The sequence below is a fragment of the Barbus barbus genome (genome assembly GCF_936440315.1).
Source record: "Barbus barbus genome assembly, chromosome: 17".
NCBI classification, from domain to species: Eukaryota; Metazoa; Chordata; class Actinopteri; order Cypriniformes; family Cyprinidae; genus Barbus; species Barbus barbus.
In genome coordinates this window covers 30,342,173-30,368,518 of record NC_136745.1, presented here as the reverse complement: position 1 = coordinate 30,368,518, position 26,346 = coordinate 30,342,173, and the positions used below count along the sequence as shown (strand labels likewise).

Genomic DNA, 26,346 nt, shown 5'->3' with positions numbered 1-26,346 from the left:
AAAAAATCTAAATCCGGTAAAAGTTTTTTTTGGTGTGTTCTGCCGAATGTTCAGCAGGTCATCCCTGGTAAAACTGATCGTATTTGAGTAACAAAAAAACAGGAAAAACAAACAAAAACAGTACAAACACTGAAGAGCAATACACAGTAGCTGCCATCAGCAGCGCCATCTCAAACCATTTTTTTTTACAGAGAGTATAATTCAGAATATTATAAACGATTTAAAAAATTCTAATGCCAAAGATATAGATGGTTTAGACTGTAATTTATAAAAAAATAATAGTGATATCTTTTTAGCACCAATTACTCATTTTGTCAATTTATCAATTACACAAACTACATTCCCAAGTTGTTGGAAAACGGGGTTATTTACCCCAGTCTTTAAGACAGGTGATCCAACTAATGTGGTAAATTATAGGCCGATTTCAATTCTGTCAGTAGTGTCTAAAATAGTAGATAAAGTAGTAACTGATCAAATTGTGAATTTTGTAGATATACATAATTTATTGTGTCCTATGCAATTTGGGTTTCATAAACAGCATTCGACAGAAACTGCTGTATGTTATTTAATTGAGCAAATTCGGTCAAAATTAGATAAGGGTGGGGTTGTGGGTGTTGTGTTCCTTGATTTACAAAAGGCATTTGATACACTATGATACGCCTCCTGTAGCGTTTGACCAGAGCTACGGCTCCACCAACTACAATGTCCAGCAAAACGTCCGAGTAGTCAAAATTTGGATGGTAGTTTCTATGTGAGGGATCATATGGAGGGATTTTACTGTAAATGGTATTATACTGATGTTTGTCGTCACATAATTTGTTTTGTTTTGCCCAGGGACAGCAAATGAACTTTAGCTCTGTAAATAATTCTGGGGCAGTTTTCTGACTGTCTATTGTCCCTGAATTAATGAATTAAATAAAAAAATAAAATAAAATAAATAAACTTCAAAACATTGCTTCTGCTGAAAATATGAGTCCGTAATCCACAATAACGTTTCCTCCACTGAAAAAGTGTTCTGGTCTGAATCAGTAGAGAAATATGCACAGGTCAAGCACCGTTTACACAGATCAGTGGCGGAGGAGAAAAGCCGCAGTGGGTGATGAAACAATTGAAGAGTTTCAAAACATCTGATATGAAAAAGTTGATTCATTATCAAAGTCATTGCTGTGCTCTACTTCATCGCACTAGCGATCCAGCGATGAGCCAATCTTGAATATCTTTCAGTTCACATGTCACAAAAGGAGAAGTGGATTTATTTTTCAACCTGCTTACATCACTGGCATCTTCTTGAGAAAACTTTAGAAAAGTACAACTCTGACAAAAGTAAATGCACTAATTTTAAAACACTTCTTTTTACAATATTCACTCCAAATTCACCTAAAGACCTCATTAAAGAGTTTTTTTCTGTCCATCTTGAGAGTGTACACCCACTTTCAGCTCTCCATACAGGATATGTTTTGGTAGAACATTCTCACAATGTGTCCTTTCAAGTATTTCTGTGTTGGGGACTTGGGGACCTGACACTTCACTTGCAACAGTTTGCGGAGGCAGCAGGGATATAAGAGGTTTAGCTTCTTAGCATGTCACTGGTAGACTGTTCAGGTTTCAGAAGCGTAGAGGAGGGCAGATGGGACTTCTGCTCTGTAAATCTTCAGCTTGGTGGTCAAGCTGATCCCTTTTCATTCAGAAAAATGTATAGCCTGCTCCAATCTCATTCAGTTGCCCTTGCAATGTGAGTTTCTCTAAGAGTGGCAATGTCTATGTTGTATTGAGCTAGCCTCTCTGCCCACTAGGGCTGCTCATCTTTCTGGTCTATCCACTTGAGCATTGGCCATTAGTGCGCACACATTATATGCAGCAAAGGTGGAAGGAGACACCTAAAATTTTATTAACAAATAATAAAGTGCTTTACTATTTTTTTTTATTTACTATTCTGCCTTTCTTGTAAAACAGTCAATTTGAAAAATCATGTATAACAACAATAATTACATTGCTGTCTTCAAGCAGAGTTTGGCCCACTTGATAGTGGATGCCATCGCCTTGACGTACCAATGCCAAGGCGAGCTGTGCCCCTTGGGGGTGAGGGCTCACTCCAGCGTCAACACAAGTGCTACAGTCCTCACCTGTGTGCTCCAGCCTAAAAGTGCAATTAAAAGATTGTTAAAGTATGGGATTAACCCATTTCTTTTCACCACAACAACTCAGGATTACAGGTTATAGCATTAGTGTTGAATTGACAAAACCAAAACAAACAAATCCAAACCGGTTTTGTTGGTACCATGATGCTGATCCTAAACTTTCTCGGTCAGCTCAAGCTTTAATCCTGAGTTAATGAAGCGCATGCACTTGAAAGCATGACATCAGCAATGAACAACCAATCACATGCCTTTTAGCGCTGGCACACAGCTGACCCCGGGGTCTGCACAAGTATGCCTTCCCCCCAGTGAGCCTCCTTGCAAAAACCTTGTGCAAGATCAGAACCCTCCTTGGAGAATTCCCCGGGAGCTTCTCTCTCAAGGTCTGGGCACAATTTGACACCCGCACCCTGATCTGTGGAACCTGCATGTTTGGCTTCTGGACGGGATGCGGTAGACATCTCTGGCCTTTCTCAGTATCACTCATGCTAGAGCCCCCTCTACTAGGCAGGCATATGTTTTGAAGTGAGGTCTGTTCATTGACTGGTGTTCTTCTTGCTGAGAGGACCCCCAGAGATGCCCGGTTATTGGGGTGCTTTCCTTCCTGCAGGAAAAGTTTGGCAAAAAATGTATTTATAGGACAGGTTTTATGCCATAAAAGGAATTTTTTTAAATTAATTTCACGTTTTTTGGGGGGGCAAACTGCTTTATCATCTTCAGAGAAATTAAGAGAGAAATGTGTTTAATCTGAAAGTGTTGATTCTGCCCCTGCTGCAAGTAGGTTGCACCTCGACAGATAGTTCAACAGGATGAGTGCTGAAGAAAAAGTCGAAACTGAAGGAATTCTTTTCCAGTGTTTTACTTAAAATCTTCAGTTGCTCAACATTGTTTTGTTTTTCTTGTGAAACTATAATGCAAACACAAAACGTACATTAAGTATAAAGTATGTCTAAAAGTAATTTTTAGGAAAGAGAGTAGCAAATCTATATAAACAGGTCCTGAGGACTTTTTGACGAGCAAACTGCAGGTTTTATGAGGGTCTTATCAACTGTAGGTTTTATTTTTTTTGTAAGACCTTTTTAAGATCAAGTAAATGCGATTTAAGGACCAAAATGAACACAATAATGTCAATATGTTCTCTAAACATAAACATAAACAAGCAATAGAAAATACAACTTCCAGCAGATCTCCATTACATTTTAATTCATTTTGCAAGTAAACGTATCTTAAATTTTTCTCTTTTTTGTGCAATGCATGCAACATTTAATACAATGCCTTTATGAATTTAACAAACTTTTTAAGGCCTTCATTTGTTAAAAGGAAAACTAAGAAACACTGTATTAATAAAATATAGATTCAGTGATCACCAACTGGCCATAACCAAACTTCTTCCCAAAATACTCATCTTTAAGAGAATCACTCTACAGATTTTTTTTTTTTGTTCTATGAAAAAGATAAATTAATAATCTTACATGGTGTTGGAGCCACTTCCTCATCAGTGGCCCTGCGTTTAAACAACCGCCACAATCTAAGAGATACAGAGTGAAACTGTCATTTATTTCAAATAGGTTTTTTGTAACATTATACATGTATTTATTGTCATTTTTGACCAATTGAATGTGTCCTTGATTAAGTGTCAATTTCTTACAGACAAACAAAAAAATTATATAGTGATCCCAACTATGCATGAATGAATGGCCAAGCCATAAAAATGTTTTATCTAAATATTTAGCTTTTAAAGGTTTAACATTTGACCAAATCTCGGGTCAGGAAATAAACAAGACTTACACAAATACTGTAGATGAAGTAAATTCCCAGGGAAGAAAGTTAGGTTTATAAAAACATTGTAGGATCATTTTTAAATGTTTCTAAAATGTTGAAATTTGCAGCTTCCTTGTCGTGATTATAACCTTATTTAACTGTTACTAAAACATTTCTAACAACATTCTACTAACAAAATATAATGCCAATTGAACGTTTATTTTTTAAATATTTTTTGAATGTTAAAATGTGTCTATTAATCTGTCTTTTTTACTTCTCTCTCCTCTTCCTGCAGTGCTTTGGCAGACCCTACAAATGTATGTTATGCTAATAAATCAAATCTGCATTTGGTATAACTGACTCACTATGGATTCATGCTAACCAGTCATACTTTGGTTTCTTGTGATGTCTTCATCTCTTCACTAGAAGGCATTGCATTGTTGTTCTGCTCAAGAACAATGGTTGTAGCAAGTCATCAGTTCTGAATTAACTACACATGGCACTGGGCACAAAATCAGCACCTCTAATGTACACCAGAGAGATCTCAAGCCATACAGAATGTCCATATAATTTCCCACTCATCTTTTAATGAGATGTACAGTATGTGTGTATGTGTGAGAGAGAGACCAAGAAGCTGCAATTGAATACAAGTGCAATATTATTTCTTAAAACTGAAGGGATTACTCATGGGAATGTATGCGTAATAATGTGTTTCAAATTTTATAGGCCGAGTTGTTATATCTTTCACTTTATTCATGTTTTTACTCTTCAGTTGTGCAGGTTTTGGGGGCTTTATGGTATTTTAGGTATTTTCCTAAATTTGTAATTCTAAAAAATAATACAATTTTATGTAAAATTCACTTTAAAGACCTACATGTCTCAATTTCATTCATAGAGATGACATGGAAAATGTATCATGGTTTTGTGAAAGACTGCTTCCATCTACTGGAAGACAAATATTTATAAAAAATGAAATACTAGATGGCTGCAGAAGATCATTGACTCATTTGCCATTTCCACACAGGCAAACAAATAGTTTTTGAATTAAACTTAAAATGTAAAAAATAGCTAGTGTTAAAAAAAATATATTATTTTATTTATTTTTTATCAGCATGATAAAATGCATTAAACATTAGCCTACATTACACCAGGGTTTCCCAAGCTGAGTTGATAAAAAGCTAATATATAATGAATTATATCGTAAAAAAAAAAAAAAAAAAAATATTATAATAAAACTATAAAATTAAATATACACTAACTACAAGTACTTGATATTTGGAATCTGATTACGTAACCCAGTTTACATGTAATCAGTTACTAGCCAGGTCTGCCTGCTGTCACACAAACACAAACCACGATTTCACTCACCCTGTCCTTCATTAGCATCATCTCTGTGTGGCGTCCTCAACACATTTTTGTTCTGTGCATTGCTTAAATTGTTCTGTGTGTCTCTAAATATCCTCTCTCCCTGCTCACTACCAGAGTACTCAATACTACATATTTATTTTACAAAAACACAACATCGTTTATATTGTCATGCATGCAGTTGGTTTCGTTTTAATGCATTGTCCTATGTGGAAATGGGGGCGGAATGATGAGCATACAAGCAACCTCCAAAAGACTCTACGTAAACACGTGTAACCGGTTCTACTTCACCCACTCCACCGCGGTCTCCAGTGCTCTAACGAGGAGGCTAAGGGCCACAGCCTCTAGCGTCTGTCGCCAGAGCGCCTCTTTTTTTTGAGATCAGGGGAGTGAGGTTTACACGCACCAGCATACTTGCCTACGTCTGTTACACTCACCCCCCTAAACCTCACTCCTGTCCGGGTCACGGCACCAATGTCACCGGTTCTACTTCACCCACTCCGAGCGGGATTCGAACCGCGGTCTCCAGCGCTCTAACGAGGAGGCTAAGGGCCACGGCCTCTAGCGTCTGTCGCCAGAGCACCTCTTTTTGAGATCAGGGGAGTGAGGTTTACACGCACCAGCATACTTGCCTACGTCTGTTACACTCACCCCCCTAAACCTCACTCCCATCCGGGTCACGGCACCAATGTCACCGGTTTTACTTCGCCCGCTCCGAGCGGGATTCAAACCGCGGTCTCCGGCGCGGGAGGCGGGCGCTCTAACGAGGAGGCTAAAGCCCACGGCCTCTAGCGTCTGTCGCCAGAGCACCTCTTTTTGAGATCAGGGGAGTGAGGTTTACACGCACCAGCACTTACTTGCCTACGTCTGTTACACACACAACTCAGTATATACTCTACAACTAACATAACTAAACAGTCAATAGGAATAGGAACAATAAACAGGGAATAGGCTTAAAAGGACCATGCTCTCTTTACTAAAATATTGTGAGTATACACAAATAAAAGTAGACCCTTGACAGTTATGAAATGGTGTATTACTCTTGTATATATGAGCGAAAATGGTGGCGTATTTTAAGTTGTTTCTGGTGTTATCAGGGGAAAAAATGCCAGTGATTGTGCCTAATAACATACAATTATCTAGGTTAACAATAGAGTGAGGTTTTCCATGACCTTGTATAACTGTCTCAACAGTCTGAGCACTTTGACTAGTGAATAAAGCGCAATAATGAGACACAGCTGTCATTTGCTCATGTGACAATCAGTTGCATTTCTGGGATCAAAAGAGATCAGACACAAGCCTCAGAAAAATAAATAAAAATGAATGAACATCAGAAGGTATCTTATTTCAACTACGGAAAGACGTCATTACACCATTTGAAAGTTCAAGTCCACCGATGTTAATCTACTCTCCTATCTGCAGGTGTAACAAGGGGAAAAAAAGAAACAAGAAATTAAGTATGAATGGTGTCAAAATGCTTGTTTTGGTTAAAATGTTTATCCATCTTCTTCCGCTTATCCGGGGCCGGGTCGCGGGGGCAGCAGTCTAAGCAGAGATGCCCAGACTTCCCTCTCCCTAGACACTTCCTCCAGCTCTTCCGGGGGGACACCGAGGCATTCCCAGGCCAGCCGGGAGACATAGTCTCTCCAGCGTGTCCTAGGTCCTCCCAGTGGGACGCGCCCGGAACACCTTCCCGGGAAGGCATCCAGGAGGCATCCGGAACAGATGCCCGAGCCACCTCAGCTGACCCCTCTCAATGTGAAGGAGCAGCGGCTCTACTCTGAGCTCCTCCCGAGTGACCGCGTTTCTCACCCTATCTCTAAGGGATCGCCCAGCCACCCTGCGGAGAAAGCTCATTGAAGTTCTATGACGTCAGCAAGCCTGTTCAGAAGGTGCTGTTATCTTGCAGGAAGGGAGGCCAATGGCTTATGGGTCTAGAGCCCTAAGTGACTGTCAACGCAGATACGCACAAATGAGAAAGAGCTGCTGGCGATAGTATATGGCTGTGAGAAATTCCACCAATATGTGTATGGAAAAGAAGTCAAAATTGAAAGTGACCACAAACCGTTACATCAAGCTCCAGAAAGCCATTACATCAAGCTCCGATGAGACTTCAAAGAATGCTTCTACGTCTGCAGAGATACAATCTCAATGTGATGTACAAACCTGGCAAAGAATTATATATTGCTGATGCTCTGAGTTTATTATATGACAGGAAAAAGAGGATCTGTTGGGAGAAGAGTTGGAGGTGAATTGGGTGGCATCACAACTTCCCATTTCTAAAAAAAAACCTGGAACGTTTTCAAGAAAGCCACAGCAGAGGATGCTGAGATGCAAGCATTAAGAAACGCTGTCAGAGATGGCTAGTCAAAAGAGAGATCTGCATTACCAAGATCAATTCAACCCTACTGGACGTTCAGAGAGGAAATCAGCTATGCTGATGGTCTGTTTTTTTAAGGCCAATAAGCTAATTGGTCCACAGCAGCTCAGACAAGAAATGCTCAGTAAAATACACGAGTCTCACCTCGGAACTGTGAAGTGTACTCTGTTGAAAAAATCTCAAAGTAACAACAGTGACCCATATGTTGCACTACTTAAGTACCGCAACACGCCAGTCAAAGGGATAGGTTTGTCTCCTGCACAGCTGTTGATGGGGCGTCGTCTCAGGACAAAGGTGCCAACATCATCTGCGCTGCTTACCTCTGATGCCATGAAACAAGTGCAAAGAAAGCTCAAAGAACGGCAGAGTAAGCAAAAGTTTTATTATGACAGGCAAAGCTCTTACTGGATCTGCAACCTGGAGAAAAGATCAGAATTCAGAGAGGAGAGTCTTGGCAGCCTGCTGTAGTTCAACGGAGACATGAGCATCCCAGATCCTTTGTGGTCAAAACCAGTGCTTGAAGTGGAAAAAAAGAAGTGCCGGTAGGTGCATAGAAGGATTCAGTGTGTTTTCGTTTGTGTCATCTTAATTTAATTAAGTAAAAAAATAAAAATGTGTAGGCCTATTTATTTATATAGTTTATTTATAAGTTTTTCTCAGTTTTTAGAAGCACTGCAGGTGCGTGATAATTTGTCGGTGTGTGAATCAAGGTTCTGTTGTTACTCCGTTTACTTTTTTTTGTATGCTGCTGTTTGCGCGTTAAAATAAACCTGTGAAAACTTTTTTTTTTGGTATTTTTAATGGATCACACACACTCATCCATTCTATATGTATTTAATGCTAATTTATGAGATAAGCAGATTTTTATCAGATAAGCAGTTGTGGTTGGGAAAATTAACCGGAATTAGCATCCCTACTCTTAGCCTTACCCTGGAGTCGGTTCACCCTCCGCCTATGCAACACAGGTGTTCAGTTCCTGAATAAATCCACATTTTGAATGAGTCACTTCGTTCCTGAACAAGTCTGTCCTTTTAAACAAAATCTAATGACTCAATTACTCATTTAAATCAGTGATTTGCCGCCACCTACTGGTGGCTTTAGTTTCATATTTAAATACTTTATTTTCCCTGTCATTTTCATAATCTTGCCTAGGGCCCCACAAACCTATGGGTCAACACTGAATGATGTTTTAGAAAATCGATGCATAAACGACACTTTTAAAACTTTTTTCGTACATTTTGCACAACCTTTATTTATTTATTTGTCTTTCATTGACAGTGATTTTGAGTTAATGTTGTGTCTACAGACATTGAGAGGAACCTGCTCTCCTAAATACTTTGATTATAATGTCAAAGTCAACTTTGTCATTTTTAGTACATCGCATGGCAATGAACAAAAATGAACCCGTTTCTTCAGGTGAGCATACAGTGACATGTAGAAAACTGTCTCGAGTAAGGCCGGGTGATATGGCCAAAAATTCACATCTCTGTATTTTTGGCTGATTTGCAATATATGGTATATATCTCAGTATTTTCATTTTTGTATTTGTATTTAAAAATCTGTATTTAAAATATATGTGTATATATAATTAGTATTTCACATACCGCCCAATGTTGTCCAAGCATTGGCCTATTAAAGGCTATGAAAACAAATAGTAAATGTAACCATGTAGGCCTAGGCCTATATATTAAGTGCAAAAAGGGTTAAAATCACATTTTATTCTAAAGGTCTCTGCACACTGAGTCCGAAATTTTCGCATGCGTTTTTTCGCATTCGCAATCTTAAAAATTCGTCACGCACAGAGACCTTGCACACTGAGTCCGATGCGTTTTAATTAATCCGTTGCGAAAAAATTCGCAAAACTATACAAAATATCTTTAAGTAGTGAGGATGATTTTGTTGTCCTCTCTCTTTTTAAAAAAAGAAAAAGGAAATATTGGGTCCATCCAATCCATAGATTGCGCAGAGAGGAAGGTTCCACCAGAGCTGCGGGATTATCTCGAGAGATTCAAAGTTTATTTCAGGATGTCAGTGCCTCAGTTTGATACTTTGCTAGCGATACTGAATCCACATTATAAAAAGAAGACCACCAATTTCCGTGAACCAATTTATCCTGAACAGAGACTGTCTGAGGTATGGACACACACACACACACACACACACCGAACTGCGGCATTGGAAAGGTGCGCGCCAGGCATAAAAAATAGGCTACAGCAGTTCTTTATATTCTGTATTCTGCAAGACGAAGTGTATTAATTTGTCTGACACTATTTTGGATTTTGGCTTTCGCTTGTACGGTGGCTCTGAATGGTCAAAACACCTTCTCAAAGCATCTCAATATGCTTTACACGGATGCGAAAAACTGAAAAAAATCTAACCCGATCCGACTTTTTTTTTGACGGACGAAAATTTCGGAGGCAGTGTGCAAACGTGATTGACAAAACGTGAGGTCGTATTTATTTTTCAACGTGCGAAAATTTCGGACGAAAAATTCAGACTCAAGGTCTCTGCACACTGAGTCCGGAATTTTCGCATGCGTTTTTTCGCATTCGCAATCTTAAAAATTCGTCACGCACAGAGACCTTGCACACTGAGTCCGATGCGTTTTAATTAATACGTTGCGAAAAAAATCGCAAAACTATACAAAATGTCTTCAAGCAGTGAGGATGATTTTGTTGTCCTCTCTCTTTTTTAAAAAAGAAAAAGGAAATATTGGGTCCATCCAATCCATAGATTGCACAGAGAAGAAGGAGCTCCCATGCTTGGAATTTGCAGTTGGGGGTTTGGTTCCTTGCTCAAGGGCACCTCAGTCGTGGTATTGAGGGCGAAGAGAGTGCTGGACATTCACTCCTCCCACCTACAATCCCTGCCGGACCTGAGACTCAAACCTTCAACCTTCGGATAACTAGTCCAACTCGTTAACCATTAGGCCATGACTGCCCCCAATATCAGAATCAGAATCAGAATGAGCTTTATTGGCCAAGTATGTATGGTTACACATACAAGGAATTTGTTGTAGTGACAGAAGCTCCACAGTGCAACAGAAAGACAGTAACAGGACAGGACACAGATAATAAAAGAATAACAACAATTAGCCAAAAGGCAATGTACAAAGCAGCAGAAACACAATATATAATATAGACAACTTGTTGTCTATATTATATACTTGTTGCACATACAATTGTCAATTTGTATACTGTTATTCCTTATGTACTTGTTCTATTTTTTAATTCTTCTTTTATTATCTGTCCTGTCCTTTGAGTTTAGTTTGATCTCTAATTAAACACACCTGAAAAAACTAGTCAAGGGCTGTATCCGAAATCGCCCCCTATAGCCTCATTCACTATTCCCTACATTAGTCCACTCATACAGTTCACTTGAAGGAGTGAATGAAAACGAGTGAGTGAATTCGGACACAGTGCACCGGAAGGACTGCCGCTTTTGCATAGTTTGCTTGCTGTTTAATAATCATTTGATACGGGCAGCTCCAGTAGTAAGATTGAAGGATTTATCTTGAACTCTGTCACGGAAATTATTTATAAACCCTAATAGTCAGTTTACAATTAATTTTGTACCTGTGTTGTATTACGCTGTATTACGCATGGAGTGCTTCTAAAATGAATGGATGGGTGATTCAGCTGCGGGCGCCATCTTCTGGTGAGACGCAGGAATATATTCGGCGCACGGCTCTCTCAGTGCATTCTGGGGATTCTCTAGCCGTTGAGTGTAAATCGGCTGTAAATCGTTTTTGCGGTGCATTGTGGGATTGAATGAGTGCACTCAAGAACATCCACTATGGTTTCGAACACCACTTAAAATGGCTGAACCCTCAAATAGTGCCCTATTTGAGGGTATAGGGGGTGATTTCGGATACAGCCATGGTCTTTGCATTTACTTTAATAACAGTCAGGTGTGTTGAAACTAAACTCAGGAATGAGGAACCTGTTTTACAGACACACTTGTTTTGCACACGTCACTCAAACACAGAACCAGGAAACAGGAATCACGTGATTTCAGGGAAAGAGAAACTGAAGTGTAGTTGAGCCGTTGTGTGTTTGTGTCTCTGTATTAGTGCAGTAAAATGGCTGAAGCCAGATTTTCTCAGGATGAGTTCTTGTGTCCGGTGTGTCTGGATCTCCTGAAGGATCCAGTGACCATTCCCTGTGGACACAGTTACTGTAAGAGCTGTATTACAGACTGCTGGGATCTGGAGGATCAGAAGGGAGTCTACAGCTGCCCTCAGTGCAGACAGACCTTCAGTCCAAGACCTGCTTTATCTAGAAACACCATCTTGGCTGAAATGGTGGAGAAACTGAAGAAGACTAAACTTCAAAGTGCGGTTCCTGCTGGAGCTGGAGATGTTCAGTGTGACGTCTGTACTGGAAGAAAATACAAAGCTGTCAAGTCCTGTCTGGTGTGTCTGAACTCTTACTGTCATAATCACCTCGAACAACATGAGAGTTTGTTTAAAGGAAAGAGACACAATCTGACTGAAGCCACTGGACGACTGCAGGAGATGATCTGCCAGAAACATGAGAAGCTCCTTGAGGTTTTCTGTCGCACTGATCAGAAATGTATATGTATGCTGTGTTTGGTGGATGAACATAAAAACCATGATACTGTATCAGCTGCAGCACAGAGGACAGAGAAACAGGTATTTAACACTAGACACTGGTGAAATATTGCTGACACTCGTTTCAAATGTGTTTATATCAGCACCATATTAACAGCTTACAGCATTCACTCTGAACACGACAGCAGAAATGAACAGCAGCTGCAGGAAGAGTTTCACTGTTTGCTGAAAATGAACCATAAACCTTTATCAACACAATCTTTCATAAAATAGGCCTTGATTAAGAAACATACATATATATATATATACTTCTATCAGTCTAAATGCAGTGACAGACACAGAAACACTGTCAGTGTGAAGCTATGTATGTGTCAGGTTAACTTTTATGATAGTTACACTTACAGTGTGAAACAGGCCTTAATCTTTATAATAATTAATGTACAATAGTGGTAAATGATTAATCATACCTTCTAGAGTTTTATTAATCTACAGCCCTTTTTTGTGAGATTCACTATCATCTGTTTGTCCTACAGAAGCAGCTGTTGGAGAAGCAGAAGACGCTCCAGAAGAGAATCCAGCAGAGAGAGAAAGATCTCCAGCAGCTGAGAGAGGCTGTGGTGTCTCATAAGGTGAGTCTGGAGAAGAAGAGAAGTTTGTCTCCGTCTCAGTTCAGACTCACTGAAGCCTGAATCACTGTGTGTCCTAACAGCGCTCTGCACAGACAGCAGTGGAGGACAGTGAGAGGATCTTTACTGAGCTCATCCGCTCCATTGAGAGAAGCCGCTCTGAGCTGATACGGCTGATCAGAGATCAGGAAAAGCAAGCAGTGAGTCGAGCTGAAGGACGACTGGAGCGACTGGAGCAGGAGCTCAATGATCTGAGGAGGAGAGACGCTGAGCTGGAGCAGCTTTCACACACACAGGATCACATCCAGTTCCTGCAGGTAACACAGATCTAGAAGAACAGGATCATAGTGGACTTGAGCAGATCCTGCTGTGACACCAGACTCACACAGAAACATTTCATGAGTGTCTTATTATATAATCGTCAGTCAGACTCTCTTCTTTTAAAAGAGACGCCTCTTAGGTTTCAGCACCAGAAATCTTGCTCAGATGGGTCTTATGTCAGTACTTTTCTTTAAATCACGTGTAAAAGCGGCGTCCCACTGCTCCGTATAGTCAGTCCATCCTTGCTCACTTTACAATATTGCCTCCCCCTCTCAAAATTACTAAAAAAGACCAAAATGCAAGCTGCCACAAATAATCTGTGTTTACTTGACTGACTGAACAATGCTTCAGTGTACTGAAACCAAACCTGAGTGTGTCTTAAGGATCTTTTTGAAGTTTCAGTGTTTCTATTTGCTTTAAAGTAATAAATAATGGTCAATCTAATCATAGCCTTTCAGCTGCTTTTCTTGAGCAAATCTACTCAACTCTACAATCAGACTCCATTGATGTGCTTGAGATGTTAGATGGACATTTATGTTCTTAGCAGATGTTTTATCATACAAACTATTTCCTAGAAAGTTCACATATAGTGTAAGCAGCAAATACTATAATCTGTAGCTCTAATGTGATGTAATGAATATGAGAAGAATAAAGCTGATGCTGTGAAAGTGCTGGATTGAGTTACTAAAGATCAGTCAAATCTGATGTTGGAGCAGGTTATTGGGTGAAGTGTGGAGCTGATGAGTTTTGATTTCTGTTTTCTGTAGAGTTCCCAGTCTCTCTCAGCTCCTCCTGAATCTACAGACGTAAATGATGATCTCTTCAGTTCTCTCTTCTCTTTTGATGATCTGAGAGAATCTGTCCATCAGCTGAGAGACAAACTGGAGGATTTCTGCAAAGAGGAGCTCAAGAAGATCTCAGACAGAGGTAAAGTCCTGGAGATTCATCTGCTCATCATCATCTCATATCATGGAGAACATCATATTAGAAATGTGTTAGGAATGGATGCAGGATCATGAGAATCACACTGTTCATGTCTGTTGATTTCCACAGTCACATTCACCAACATTGTTCCCAGGACCAGGAACGACTTCCTAAAATGTAAGTCAGTAAGAAAACTAGCAGAAAACCTCACTGAGTGTGTTCATGTTCTTCTGTAGAAGGAGAAAGAAGAGTTTTATAATTGATGATGTAAACGGGGTGTAAATTTGGTCTAACAGTAGGGGGGACAATTTCTCAAGAGCAGTTTTTGAAGGGGACACAAATAATACAGCTAAAATTTACTTGTAAGGATATACACAGAGGAAAACCTTACTATTAGTGTAGCAGGGAGACTATTGCGTTATTTTATGACAAATGTCGACGAATCTACAAATGTAGAGCGAAAGCACATTAATAGACCATTTCAGTGTTTCGCAGACTCAAAATGATGAAAACCGGACGTAAACAATAACAAAGGAAAGCTACTGCGCATGTCTGGTCCTGAAGCATTTCCGGTAGCGCCATCTTCAAATCTCAGATCTGTCAAAACAAGAGCGTACTATTTAAGTCTAGCGAAGACGTAACAGTTAAGGTATTTCCAGACGGCTCTGATTGATGCGTGCGTTTACTCGAGAGATGGTGGTAATGTTAAATGTATTGCTGTCTGGATGCTTACAATTAACTGCATAGCGGAAAGTTTGGGATCATTTGTTCGTACAATGGATGACATCAGTCTTATGTTTGGTTAAACTGAAGCGAGACAAACAGTGTCACTTACGATCTTATCATGGTTTGTCACTAAGATGTCCGGGGAGGTTTTTAGTGGACATTTCACTTGCATTGCTGGGTCAGTCTGTATATCTATGCAAATGTTCTTTTTCATATTTATTTATACAGCAGTTTTCACAATACATATAGTTTCACTGCAGCTTTACAGAACATGCATGTTTATTACAACACTAAATTAAAGCTAATAAACTAATCACTACATCCCATTATTACTGATTTCAATCGTTTTATAATGTGTGCTTAGTTTGGTCAAGTTTGTTGCTGTGGAACAGTGCGAGAAAGAATTTGAGTGCTCTATCTGAGCCATCCTGTGGTCATAAATAAACAAGATGAATGCAGTTCAGTGCTGGCTACCATGTTTTGCATAAACCTATATTCGTTTGTTTTTTTAAAACTATAGCCTACATGCAGATTAATAAATGCACACACACTACATACAGCATATATGTGGGTATGCATGTCTTTATGCACATTTACTGTAAACACACACACATACAGAAGTACTGGTCAAAAGTGTGGGCACTATTACTATTAATAATAATATGTTTTTGAAGGAAGTCTCCAATGCTCATCAAGCCTGCATTTAATTGATCAAAAAAGAGGCATATTTTGAAATATTATTACAATTTAAAATAATGGTTTTCTATTTTAATGTGCTTTAAAATATTATTTATTTCTGTGATCAAATCTGAATTTACAGCATATTTACTCCAGATATCAGTGTCACATGATCCTTCAGAAATCATTCTGAAATGCTGATTTATTATCAGTTTTGGAAACAATTGTGCTGTTTAATATTTTTTATAACCTGTGATAATTTTAGGATTATTTGAAGAATGAAAGAACAGCATTTATTTAAAATATAAATATTTTGTAATAGTAATAAATCTAATACTAATAGTGATGTATAGTGTGACTTTTGACCAGTACTGCATATAAACAAAAGACATCCTCTCACTTTACTTACTTTTTTTTGCCGCCATTGTTTTGAATGCGCTCCAACACTAACCGGAAACGTCCGAGGAACAAAGACATCACTTCCTTAAACAGCCGAATAGCCGTTTGAAATGTGCGCGAAACCGGACGCGCGCTCTCAGCAGTGGCGCCTCCAGAAATTTTTCATTGGGGTGGCCAGATGGGGCCACTTAAAATCTTGGGGTGGCACACCAAAACTATAAACCCTAAAAATGTATTGGTGATTTAAAAAAAAAAATCCCATTGTTTTTGCCTTTTTTATGTCTATTCATGCCATTTTATTTTTTAGGAAAAAAATATGAATAAAATATATTTTTTCAAAAATTTTAATTTTCCATTTTTTTTCTAATGCTCTAAACAATGTAATGACATGAAAAAAAGCTTTTTTGGGGGGGTCTCAGGAGGATATAGCGGACACATGACAGAATCGGGCAATGAAGTCAGCACACGCTTTTGACGCGTGCCATTTTGAGAACACTACAGAAAGAGCACGTTGTTTTCGCCTGTGTGGATACTTCAAAAGACGTTTGCTCTGCCTGTGTGGTTTACCTGTAACACGTTCAGAACGTGCGTTTTGTCCTACTCCAAACGCACGCATTCGACGCCCATTTCCTGTTATGATAAACGCACGTCAAAAACGAACAAAAAGGAACAAAGACATCACTTCCTTAAACAGCCGAATAGCCGTTGAAATGTGCGCGAAACCGGACGCGCGCTCTCAGATGCGCAAACTGTGTCCTGTGCACGCGCAAAGAGAAAATAATCACTTCATCCGATGTTTAAGTGAATAAAATAGCCAATTGACAGCCTGGAGTTCCACAAATATTGACTTGTTCTCTCACCGGACTTGTGTTTATGATATAAAAGAGGAAAGCATTTGGACCAAAGCACTGAGAGTCAAGGGAGGGAGACTCAAAATTACATTTTTGCCCCGATTGTGTTGTTTTACTACTCAAATTATTTTAAGTATAAAACATTATTTACAGTACACCGTGTGGTTTTAATCCTATTTTAGTGGGGACAAGGACACCCCTCAGATAGGTTGGGTGTTGTGAACCCTGAAGAGTTCAGTTACATGAGAAGATCAAACAGATTCATAATTCCTGATTCTGATGTGTTTTATCTCCATCAGATTCCCATCAGCTCACTCTGGATCTGAACACAGTGAATAAACACCTCCGTCTGTCTGAGAACAACAGAGTGATTACTGTCACTGGCACAGTCCAGCCGTATCCTGATCATCCAGACAGATTTGATGTGTATCAGGTGTTGTGTAGAGAGAGTGTGTGTGGACGCTGTTACTGGGAGATTGAGTGCAGTGGAGATCATGGTGTGTTTATATCAGTGTCATATAAGAGCATCAGCAGGAAGGGACAGGGTAATGAGTGTGTGTTTGGATATAATGATCAGTCCTGGAGTTTGTTCTGCTCTTCCTCCAGATACTCATTCATACACAATAACATAGTGACTGATCTCTCTGTGAAGCCCATCATCAGGAGGATAGGAGTGTTTGTGGATCCCAGAGCAGGAACTCTGTCCTTCTACAGCGTCTCTGACACAATGAGCCTCATCCACACAGTCCAGACCACATTCACTCAGACCCTCTATCCTGGGTTTTGGGTTGATTATATTGGATCATCAGTGAAACTGTGTTGATGAATCAGAATAGACCGATGAGAGATTCTACCCATAATGCTTTGAGCTGCAGGATCAATCAGTAACAGATGTTATAGAGTCTCTTCATCACATTAATATGAACATGAATCAGAAATCCTCATCTAGACAGTAAATCAGTGATGATCTGTGTTTCTGGGCTTTTCTCAAACTCACATCAGTCATTTGTATTCTTACTATCAAACTCAGCCTGATATTATCATTCATCTGATTTTCTCAGATGTTTGTAATAAAACACAATGTCAAATCATCTGATGAATGTGTCAAATGTCTGAATGCTGCATGAATTATGAATAAAATTTATGAATCGACTGAAATCAGCTTCAGGAGAGTTTCTGATGTTATCAAATATGACATAAATCACAGCATTTAATCAAATACATTCATTCTAACTACAGTAAAGACATATTCAATTATTATGAGATCTTCAGTGAAAGATCATGACAGAATATTTACTTCCTGAAATATGTCTTTTCTTCTGAGTAGGGAAATGTTTTAATGACTGTATATTCACTGAATCAGTCAAATCAGCTCTTTTATTTATTAAAACATGTCCAAATGTGTTCAAACATCTGCAGGCTTTGCTTAATTCATTTAAACAAATATTACCATAGAAATAAAGCAAATATGACTTTAGCTGAAATATAATCCTTTTTATTCATTTAATTATTAATTCAGTTGAAATGTGCTACAAATACAATAATTCTGCTGTCAAATAAAGAGACTATTCAATCATATAAAATAATACAAATACATAACAATGACCAAAATATTAATAGTAGTTCATTATTATTTAAATCATAACAAATCAAAGAAATGTTGCAACTGTAATAATTATTTACATTATTTATTTAGCAGATGATTTTATCCAAAGCCGCTTACAAATGATGACAATAGAAGCAATCAAAACATTATATATCAAATATATATAAAATAAACTCATCCATAAAACTGTATGATTGCAATAATGCTTCTGCACTGTAAAAAGGTCAGTATTTAATAATAATAATGATGATAATAATAATAATAATTTCCAAAATATAAATGTTATTTTATGATTGATTTTTAATTATATCAATTGAACACAAAATATTATGATTGCAATAACACTTCTGCATTGTAAAAAAAATCACTATTTAAAAACAAAAAATCAGTCAGAATTTAATAATAATAATAAAAATGGATAATAATAATAATTCTTTCAAAATATTAATTTGATTTCATACTAAATTTAAAAACTGTATTTAACAATAATATTAATAATAATAAAACCAATAATAATAATAATACTTTCAAAATATAAATTACCTTTTATTATTTTAAATATGGTATGCTTGCAATAATGTTACTGCACTGGTAAAATCAAATTATGAATATTAATAATTTCCCAAATATTAATTGTTATTTTTTTATTATATCAATTAAACACATAAATAAAAATTGTATGATTGCAATACAATAATGCTACTGCACTGTAAAAAATACATTTACATTTAGTTATTTAGCAGACTCTTTTATCCAAAGTGACTTACAAATGAGGACAATAGAAGCAATGAAAACCAACAAAAGAGCATTTAAGAATAATAATATTCCCTGAGCACGTAAAAACAATAAAACGAACGCACACTCAATATACTTTAACTTACATAGTAACAAAAACATTTGCTCATACTGTCTAACTCCTTTGACATGTATTGCAATGTCAACTTGTGTCATCAAGTAAACAACAGCTGAATCAAGAGAAAACATGAAAATAAACACGCAAGAGCTTTCCTCTCTGTGTTGTGCCCAAGCAGGACAGCAATGCCACGGAGAACTGCAGTGTGTTGAAGAGTAACCTCAGTTTGCTGAAAAGAGGGAAGAGTATATAGAATGAGATTGCATGTTATTCTGTATAAAGAATGTCTTATTTATTGTTTTTAATTTGCTGACAATCCATTTCATTTAATGAGGTAGTCCTTCTAAAAATGTAAATTCTCTTATCATTTATCACCCTCATGCTAACCTCCATGTATATTACTTTCTTCTGATAAATACAACGATTTTTAGAAAAATCCTCAATCCCTGTGAGTCCATATTTGATGCTTTAAAAACACCACACACAGCAATTGTGACAGTAATTCATATGAGGAGGAATAAATATCTGCTAAAGACATCTTCTTCACAACATCGCTCTCGTTTTTGAAGCATTAACTTTAAGGGTCCCTTCCTCTAGCATTATATGGTCTCACATAGATGGATTATTTTTCTAAAAATCGTTGAATTTATCTGAAGAAAAAAAGTCATAGGACAGTATAAGAATGAATAAATGATCAGATCATTTAGATTTTTGGCAAGAACATCCCTTTAAAACATCCTTTTCTGCCAAACAAAGTCATCACATACCTTCTCCAAGCTGTCTGTTTTTCCTGCCAGGATTAAGAGATTTAGAGAAAAGAACTGATTAGTTGTAGAACAACAAAAAACACATTAATGATCAATAGCTTTAGCATAATTTTCACTCATGCACTTTGTATTATATTAAAGAAGCTAACCTCATATACGTATTGCTTTGGAATCAGCTTTGGTATCTGCTCAAATCATATTAATCCAGCAGGCACGGGTCTGTAATATGATGATGCACATAAACAACTCCGTTAATTCATGAACAACAGCAGATAAAACCTAACTGACCATAAATATATACCTAAAAGACTGAAAGTACTTACTTCTGTGATGTGATAACACCTAAAAAAAAGACAAGGACAGCAATTATTAACTGGATTGAAGGAAAACAAAAGCATAGAAAATAATAAAACATTAAAATGACACACACACACATATATATCCATTAAAGAATACTTAGAGTTTTTTCAAGCTACAACAGTTATTTAGTAAAGGACAGTTATTTATTAAAGAGTTATTTTCTCTTTATCTTTTGTTTGATTAACATTAATAACATTCCACAGCAGGTTTATTTAGGCTGCTGTCACTTTAAGAAGAAAGAATCTAATATACTGATCCACATCTGTTTTCTCCTAACTGTTCGCCTTCATTTTAGACATAACCTGTGTTTATGAGAATACTAAGAAAGATTGGTATTTTACAACTCTGTGTGTTTATGTCTGTTATGAATCAGAACACATTTCTGAACTTGAACGCGTTCACAGAGATCAGGTTTAGAGGATCAATCAAGCACGTGCCGTTCTTTAATCTCCATTCATCCGTGCTTCAACACGTGCTTTAATCCTTTAACTTTGACTTTAATATCATATAATCAAGTTCCTTAACATTAAACTCAAACTTATATGTTTGATGTTGATTTTGAATGTTCTCTAAACCATCTTAGATGAACATCCAGCTGTTTCAGAACTCTCCATAAACGTATAAATCATGTTTTTGTGCTAAAGTTTTGAGAACGCTGTTAAAGATCAGATAACTTTGAATGAATATTCTATTAATGTTACTGGAAGAACGTTTGTTCATAACTTTGAGAGAACAGAGTTGTCACGCTGCTAAACTTTACATACTCTCATAAAAGTGCAAATATCATATTTGACTCAGAATTGTGTTATATAAAACGTTGCTGTTATTACTTAAATTAAATACTGGGGAATATAAATCACTTTCATAGAGGTTGTTTTCATAATTTCTGCATGTGTTTACACTATTTTTTATTCTAAATTCTATAGTTTATTATTTTTTATTTTATTTTATATATCCATGGTAATGAGGAGCATTGTTTTACTGTGATTATGACCTTATTAATAGTTAAACTTTTTAATCATTGTAATGAATTTCAATAGAAGTAAAAGGTTAAGTTGTATGTATATGTATGTGTAATATATTTTGAAAACCTGACAATACATGTTGATATTATATATTTTTTTAACGACAAAAGCATTTATAAACACAGATTTGTGTGTGTGTGTGTTTTAAATAAGTTTTATATATAAATAAAATATTTCTGACATATGGTTGCAATAAAATACCAAAAACATTATTAACATATGTACATATATGTAAAATTTTTACTAGGGGGATTTTATATAGACTATTTTATTAAGTTATACCTTCACCCAGAAGTGTATGCGAAAATGATGCTATATATCGCCTTATAAGTAGCATATATGGCAATAACACTCTTGATATAGAGCAATGTACTGTCATAGGTGTAAGATATCAGAGACAGAATCAGACGAATTTAAGATGCATCAGAAGATTGAAACCTGAGGAGCTGGAATGCAGAGAGGCCTCAAAGCTGTAACAGGACAACGTCATAAATCAGATTCCTGGCTCCTAACAAGCAAACTAACCAGCAAGCCTCTTTCACAGAATTGCTTACAACCTTGAGACAAAAGAACACTTATTGATAATTCCAATTCAGGAAGGAGACCGTCAAATGTGTTGCAAGTAATCAAGACTGATGTTCACATGTAAACCTGTGATAGAAAATCACGAGCTACAGACTCTCTTGGGGGGGGGGGGGGGGGTCTCCACACATAGAAGACAGACCAAACCAAAATCCCTTTGTCTAAAGAACATGCCTTCGTTCTCCTTAGAACCACACAAAGACTTTCTTTTTCATACGCACATAAAATCATCCTAAAAGGACATTTTTATACAGAACCCCATATTATGTTGTAACCCACATATCATGTTTTAATCAAATAATATGTGTCTTTTTAATCATTATTGAATAGCTGAAGGATTCAGATGCATGTTTGATATGTATGAGTTTGAAAATTCATGCTTTAAATGTTTCTTCCAATCAATTCTTTGTCAAATGTATCGTAGTCTTGTTATAGAAATCGATGTTAAAAGTATACTTTGCAAGAGCCTGTAAAGAAAGCCTCTGACTGAACAGATAACAAGTTGATTTATTAGGGGGGTTGAGGAACAAAGCAATACCCCAAGCAAGGACAGTATCTAATTGGTCAAGACGTCCAGATGGGACGGTCTGAAAGCCGAGTTTAAAAGCTCAGGACACCATATTTTAATCGCTCTTTTTCAAAACCTCTTACTCTCTTACGCCCTTTGTGCTTCACTTTTGCCACCGCGTGCTGCTCTTTGAGCGTGCTCTGGCCCACATGCCAGCTGCTACCGTGATGGAAAGAAAACCAACCTAGTCTCGTTACATCCTTTTAGTCTTTTACTTTAGTTTCTTTTCTTTCCGTGGAGTATCGTGTTCTAATGTAAGTTTGCTACAAAGTCCAGCTCCGACTGCACTCGCTTCAAACTTCGACCAGACCAACTCCGCATCCTCAGCCAACGCCCAAGACCTCACTTCAAAGACTACTGAACCCTCAACCCATCAGACACTTCGGGGAACCCCGTCTGCAACGACGACACAACCCAAAGCAAGCAAGTAACGCCTCCAAGTTCTGAATTGGTGACTTTAATATAAATCTTAGCCTCATTGAGAAACTCAAAACGAGGGTTAAATAAGTGATTGATGGTTGTTCAGGTCTATGCAACTATACAACTAAACTTGGGATTTCACATTTCCATTCTCTTAAACTCATCCTTTCCTCACTTTCTCTCTTTCTGCAACGTGTGAATGCGTGTGTTCATGTGTTAGATTAGTTTGTCTTAGGTTTATATAAATAAAATCTGATTATATTTATTCAAATCTACTGTAAATCATACGTAAAAATTGCTATTTTTTCACAACCGAATGGTTTTTATACTGTACAAACTGCTTGTGCTATTGCCCTACACCTAAACCTACCCCTTACAGGAGACTTTCTGCTATTTCAGATTTTCAATACACTCCATTCTGTGTGATTCCATTCTATAACGAATTGTCCTCTCGCAAACTCCAAATAGCTCTGCAATGTCACGTGCTCTTAAGTTCGATCTATACCGTGGACTTTGGGGGAGCCTACCTTTTTTTTTTTTTTACGTTGGGGGTGCTCTATGGGATTGTGGACTTAGAATGACTTAGAGCTCTGCACGGGCCTCAAATTTAGGCCCTAGCCCGACCCATGTCCGACAGTTTATCAGAATTACCGACCCGAGCCCCCCCCCCCTCCTCTCCTAAAAGAGTTTATACTACTGTTTCGGCTATTAAAATAGTTCAGTTTTGTGTGTAATGGCAAAATGATTATATTTCGTTTTGTTTTTTTTATTAGGTTAATTTAGAAAGACGTTTGGAGCATTTTTGTTCGTGAAATAGCCTATAAGTTTTTTTTTTTTTAAAGTAACGACCAAGCGGCCAGCGGCATGAGCTGATCATAGCCTATGTTTGATCAATTTAGCCTTCTCATATCATCACGACTTGCCTAAAATTAAATCTATAGATATACTAAAACAGTTCAAGTATATAACAATGTTTAAACGTTAAACCTGCGCTATAATAATAATGTGTATAGCCTAGGCTATATCTGTTTGTGCGGCGAGTGGAAGCTAAAGCGCGCTCTGCAGGACATGGAGGCACCAGCAAACACTTGCATTGTTTTCAGTGGAAACCAATTAAAATAGCATACACCCTCATTTTTTATTTTTATTATTTATTTTTTGATAAAGGTAAGAGTAATACATCATTCGGACCTGTAAAGGGTCTACTTGTATTTGTGCGCACTCACAATACCAACAAAAGGTAGTTCTTTTATAAACCAAAGAAAACAAACATGATGCGCTTTCTGCCGTCTCGTCTTGAACAGGAGCGCTTCATAAAAATGAACCGAAGCTGAGCGAATACATGCCTCACAGACATGATAAATATATCTATAGAAAGCTTAAAATTATTACTTAATGAAATAAAAAAATACGAAATCAAAAACTATTTTATTATAATCTTAATCATAATCAATAAAGATGCATTTCTCTCTAAAGGCGCGTCTAATGAGGAGACAGCGAGTCAGGATCAGCAACTTCATCCTTGCGATACAGACTCAGAAAACATTAGTTTATTAGTAAATAATTCAAATATCTCCTTACTATTTCCCGCAGACACATTCATGGTTATGTTTGCTGGGGTTTTTCAGAAAGCTTTGGTCTATTGCGTGCATTTGAACACAGAACTATTCAGCTGCTCTGAAGTCACTTGCGCACCTGCTGCTGCTGCGGGACACTAAACACCATCGAGCTGCTCTCAGTCCCGGTCTCGTGTTGTTTCCACCAGCCTGCCAATTTTTTTCATCGATGGATGTCTACAATATAAAAATAATGAGAAACCCAAAACAGGCCCGATGCCCAGCCCGCGTCTGAACTATGACGTGGAAATTGGCCCGAAGCCCGGCCCTAGAGGCGTAAAAAAGTCGGGAAGAAATCCAGGGCTCTACAATGACTTACTTCTTGGGTTGTGCTAACAGGGCTTGCAGCAGGTGATTCGGTCGTGCCATTAAACTGCCTTGTGTTCTTTTTGCCATGGTGGCTGTACGATGCTATATGATGCTAACTGCAGAATGGATTTCAAGGACTACGGCCAATGTTGAATCCAACGTTTATATTTTTCCTACGAATCTTTGAGTTAACGTATTAAACATGAGTGGAATGAATTTGCACCGCAGCGCCCCCACACCTTGATGCTCATGACAAGAATAGCATGTATAGTTATCTTTATTGAAGTGAATTAGGTTTAAATCGCCGTCATGCATGAATTAATATTTTTGCGATTTTACACATACTAATCCAAGATGATCACATTACACAAAACTGAAATTGCACGTAAAAATAACACATTGTAAATATTTTTTGAGACCCCCCAAAATTTCACAAATCACGTTTTCAGGGGAGCCCATGTCTTATTAAGGGGAGCCGAGCTCCCCCTAGCTCCCCCGTAGTTCGCACCCTGCTCTCTTCACCCTCAATACCACGACTGAGGTGCCCTTGAGCAAGGCACCGAACCCCCAACTGCTCCCCGGGCGCCGCAGCATAAATGCTGTCCACTGCTCCGGGTGTGTGTGTTCACGGTGTGTGTGTGCATTTCACTACTCACTGCTGTGTGTGTGCACTTGGATGGGTTAAACGCAGAGCACCAATTTCGAGTATGGGTCACCATACTTGACAATACGTCACAACTTTTTTTTAAGCCTGATAATAAATAAGACTCAATTGCACTTGCTGGAATAGGGAGTAAAGGACGTCCAGTTACATTTCTGTTGACACCCGTATGTCTTAAAATGAGAGTAACCTGTTCCAGCTTTTCGAGGACAAAAGGATCTACAGCCACATCAAATGTAGCTGCTAACTGACCTAAAGAGTGTATAGATGAATCTACTCTGAAGAGAATATAATCAGCAGATAGCGTACTACTAATTTCAACAGTGTCAGCTAGCCTTCGCAAGTCTCTGGCAACTGTTTGCATGATGACTTCAACCATCTCTCTAAAACACAATGCTGAATCGATGCTTGTCAGTTGCCTTTACGTTAACGGGCATTGCGCAGGCAAACAATCGAACGCAGAACTTTTATAACAATCAACCAATGGTGGCATAAAGACCGCCTTCTCTGATGCTTGATAGACACCCTCTCATTAGCATGTTGAGCTGAGGAAAAATAAATACGGAACTACATTCAAAAATGAATAAACATTTGATGGGGGGGGGGCTTATTTCCCCCAACATTCGTTTAATTTATTTAATTATTTATTTTCTTGCATATTTAATTATTTATATATTTATTTATACAGGAATATGTGGATTTATATATTTATTTATGTATTTATTTGCACATTTATTTATTTATTTATCTATTTATGTATTATTTTGTAGAGTTATTTATGTATTTATTTATTTATTTGCGTATTTATTTATTTATTGTTTTTGCAGGTTTGGTCCTCCA

At 37.7% G+C, this 26,346-nt stretch overlaps 1 protein-coding gene across 3 annotated transcripts; it reads left to right on the top strand.

The window, feature by feature from the left end:
* The first annotated feature begins 11,632 nt into the window (after window positions 1–11,632).
* Window positions 11,633–18,146, top strand: LOC306883446 (E3 ubiquitin/ISG15 ligase TRIM25-like). Of its 3 annotated transcripts, XM_079438718.1 has the most exons (7): window positions 11,642–12,295; window positions 12,748–12,843; window positions 12,924–13,157; window positions 13,929–14,088; window positions 14,215–14,262; window positions 17,039–17,236; window positions 17,346–17,894. In XM_079438718.1, exons 1-7 carry the CDS (start codon window positions 11,723–11,725, stop codon window positions 17,369–17,371), a joined length of 1,335 nt encoding a protein of 444 aa, XP_079294844.1. In that variant the 5' UTR covers window positions 11,642–11,722; the 3' UTR covers window positions 17,372–17,894. The 3 variants fall into 3 exon arrangements, with proteins under 3 accessions (XP_079294843.1, XP_079294844.1, XP_079294845.1); XM_079438717.1 differs by having other exon boundaries at window positions 11,633–12,295; window positions 17,039–18,146; XM_079438719.1 differs by lacking the exon at window positions 17,039–17,236 and having other exon boundaries at window positions 11,657–12,295.
* The last annotated feature ends 8,200 nt before the right edge of the window (window positions 18,147–26,346 follow it).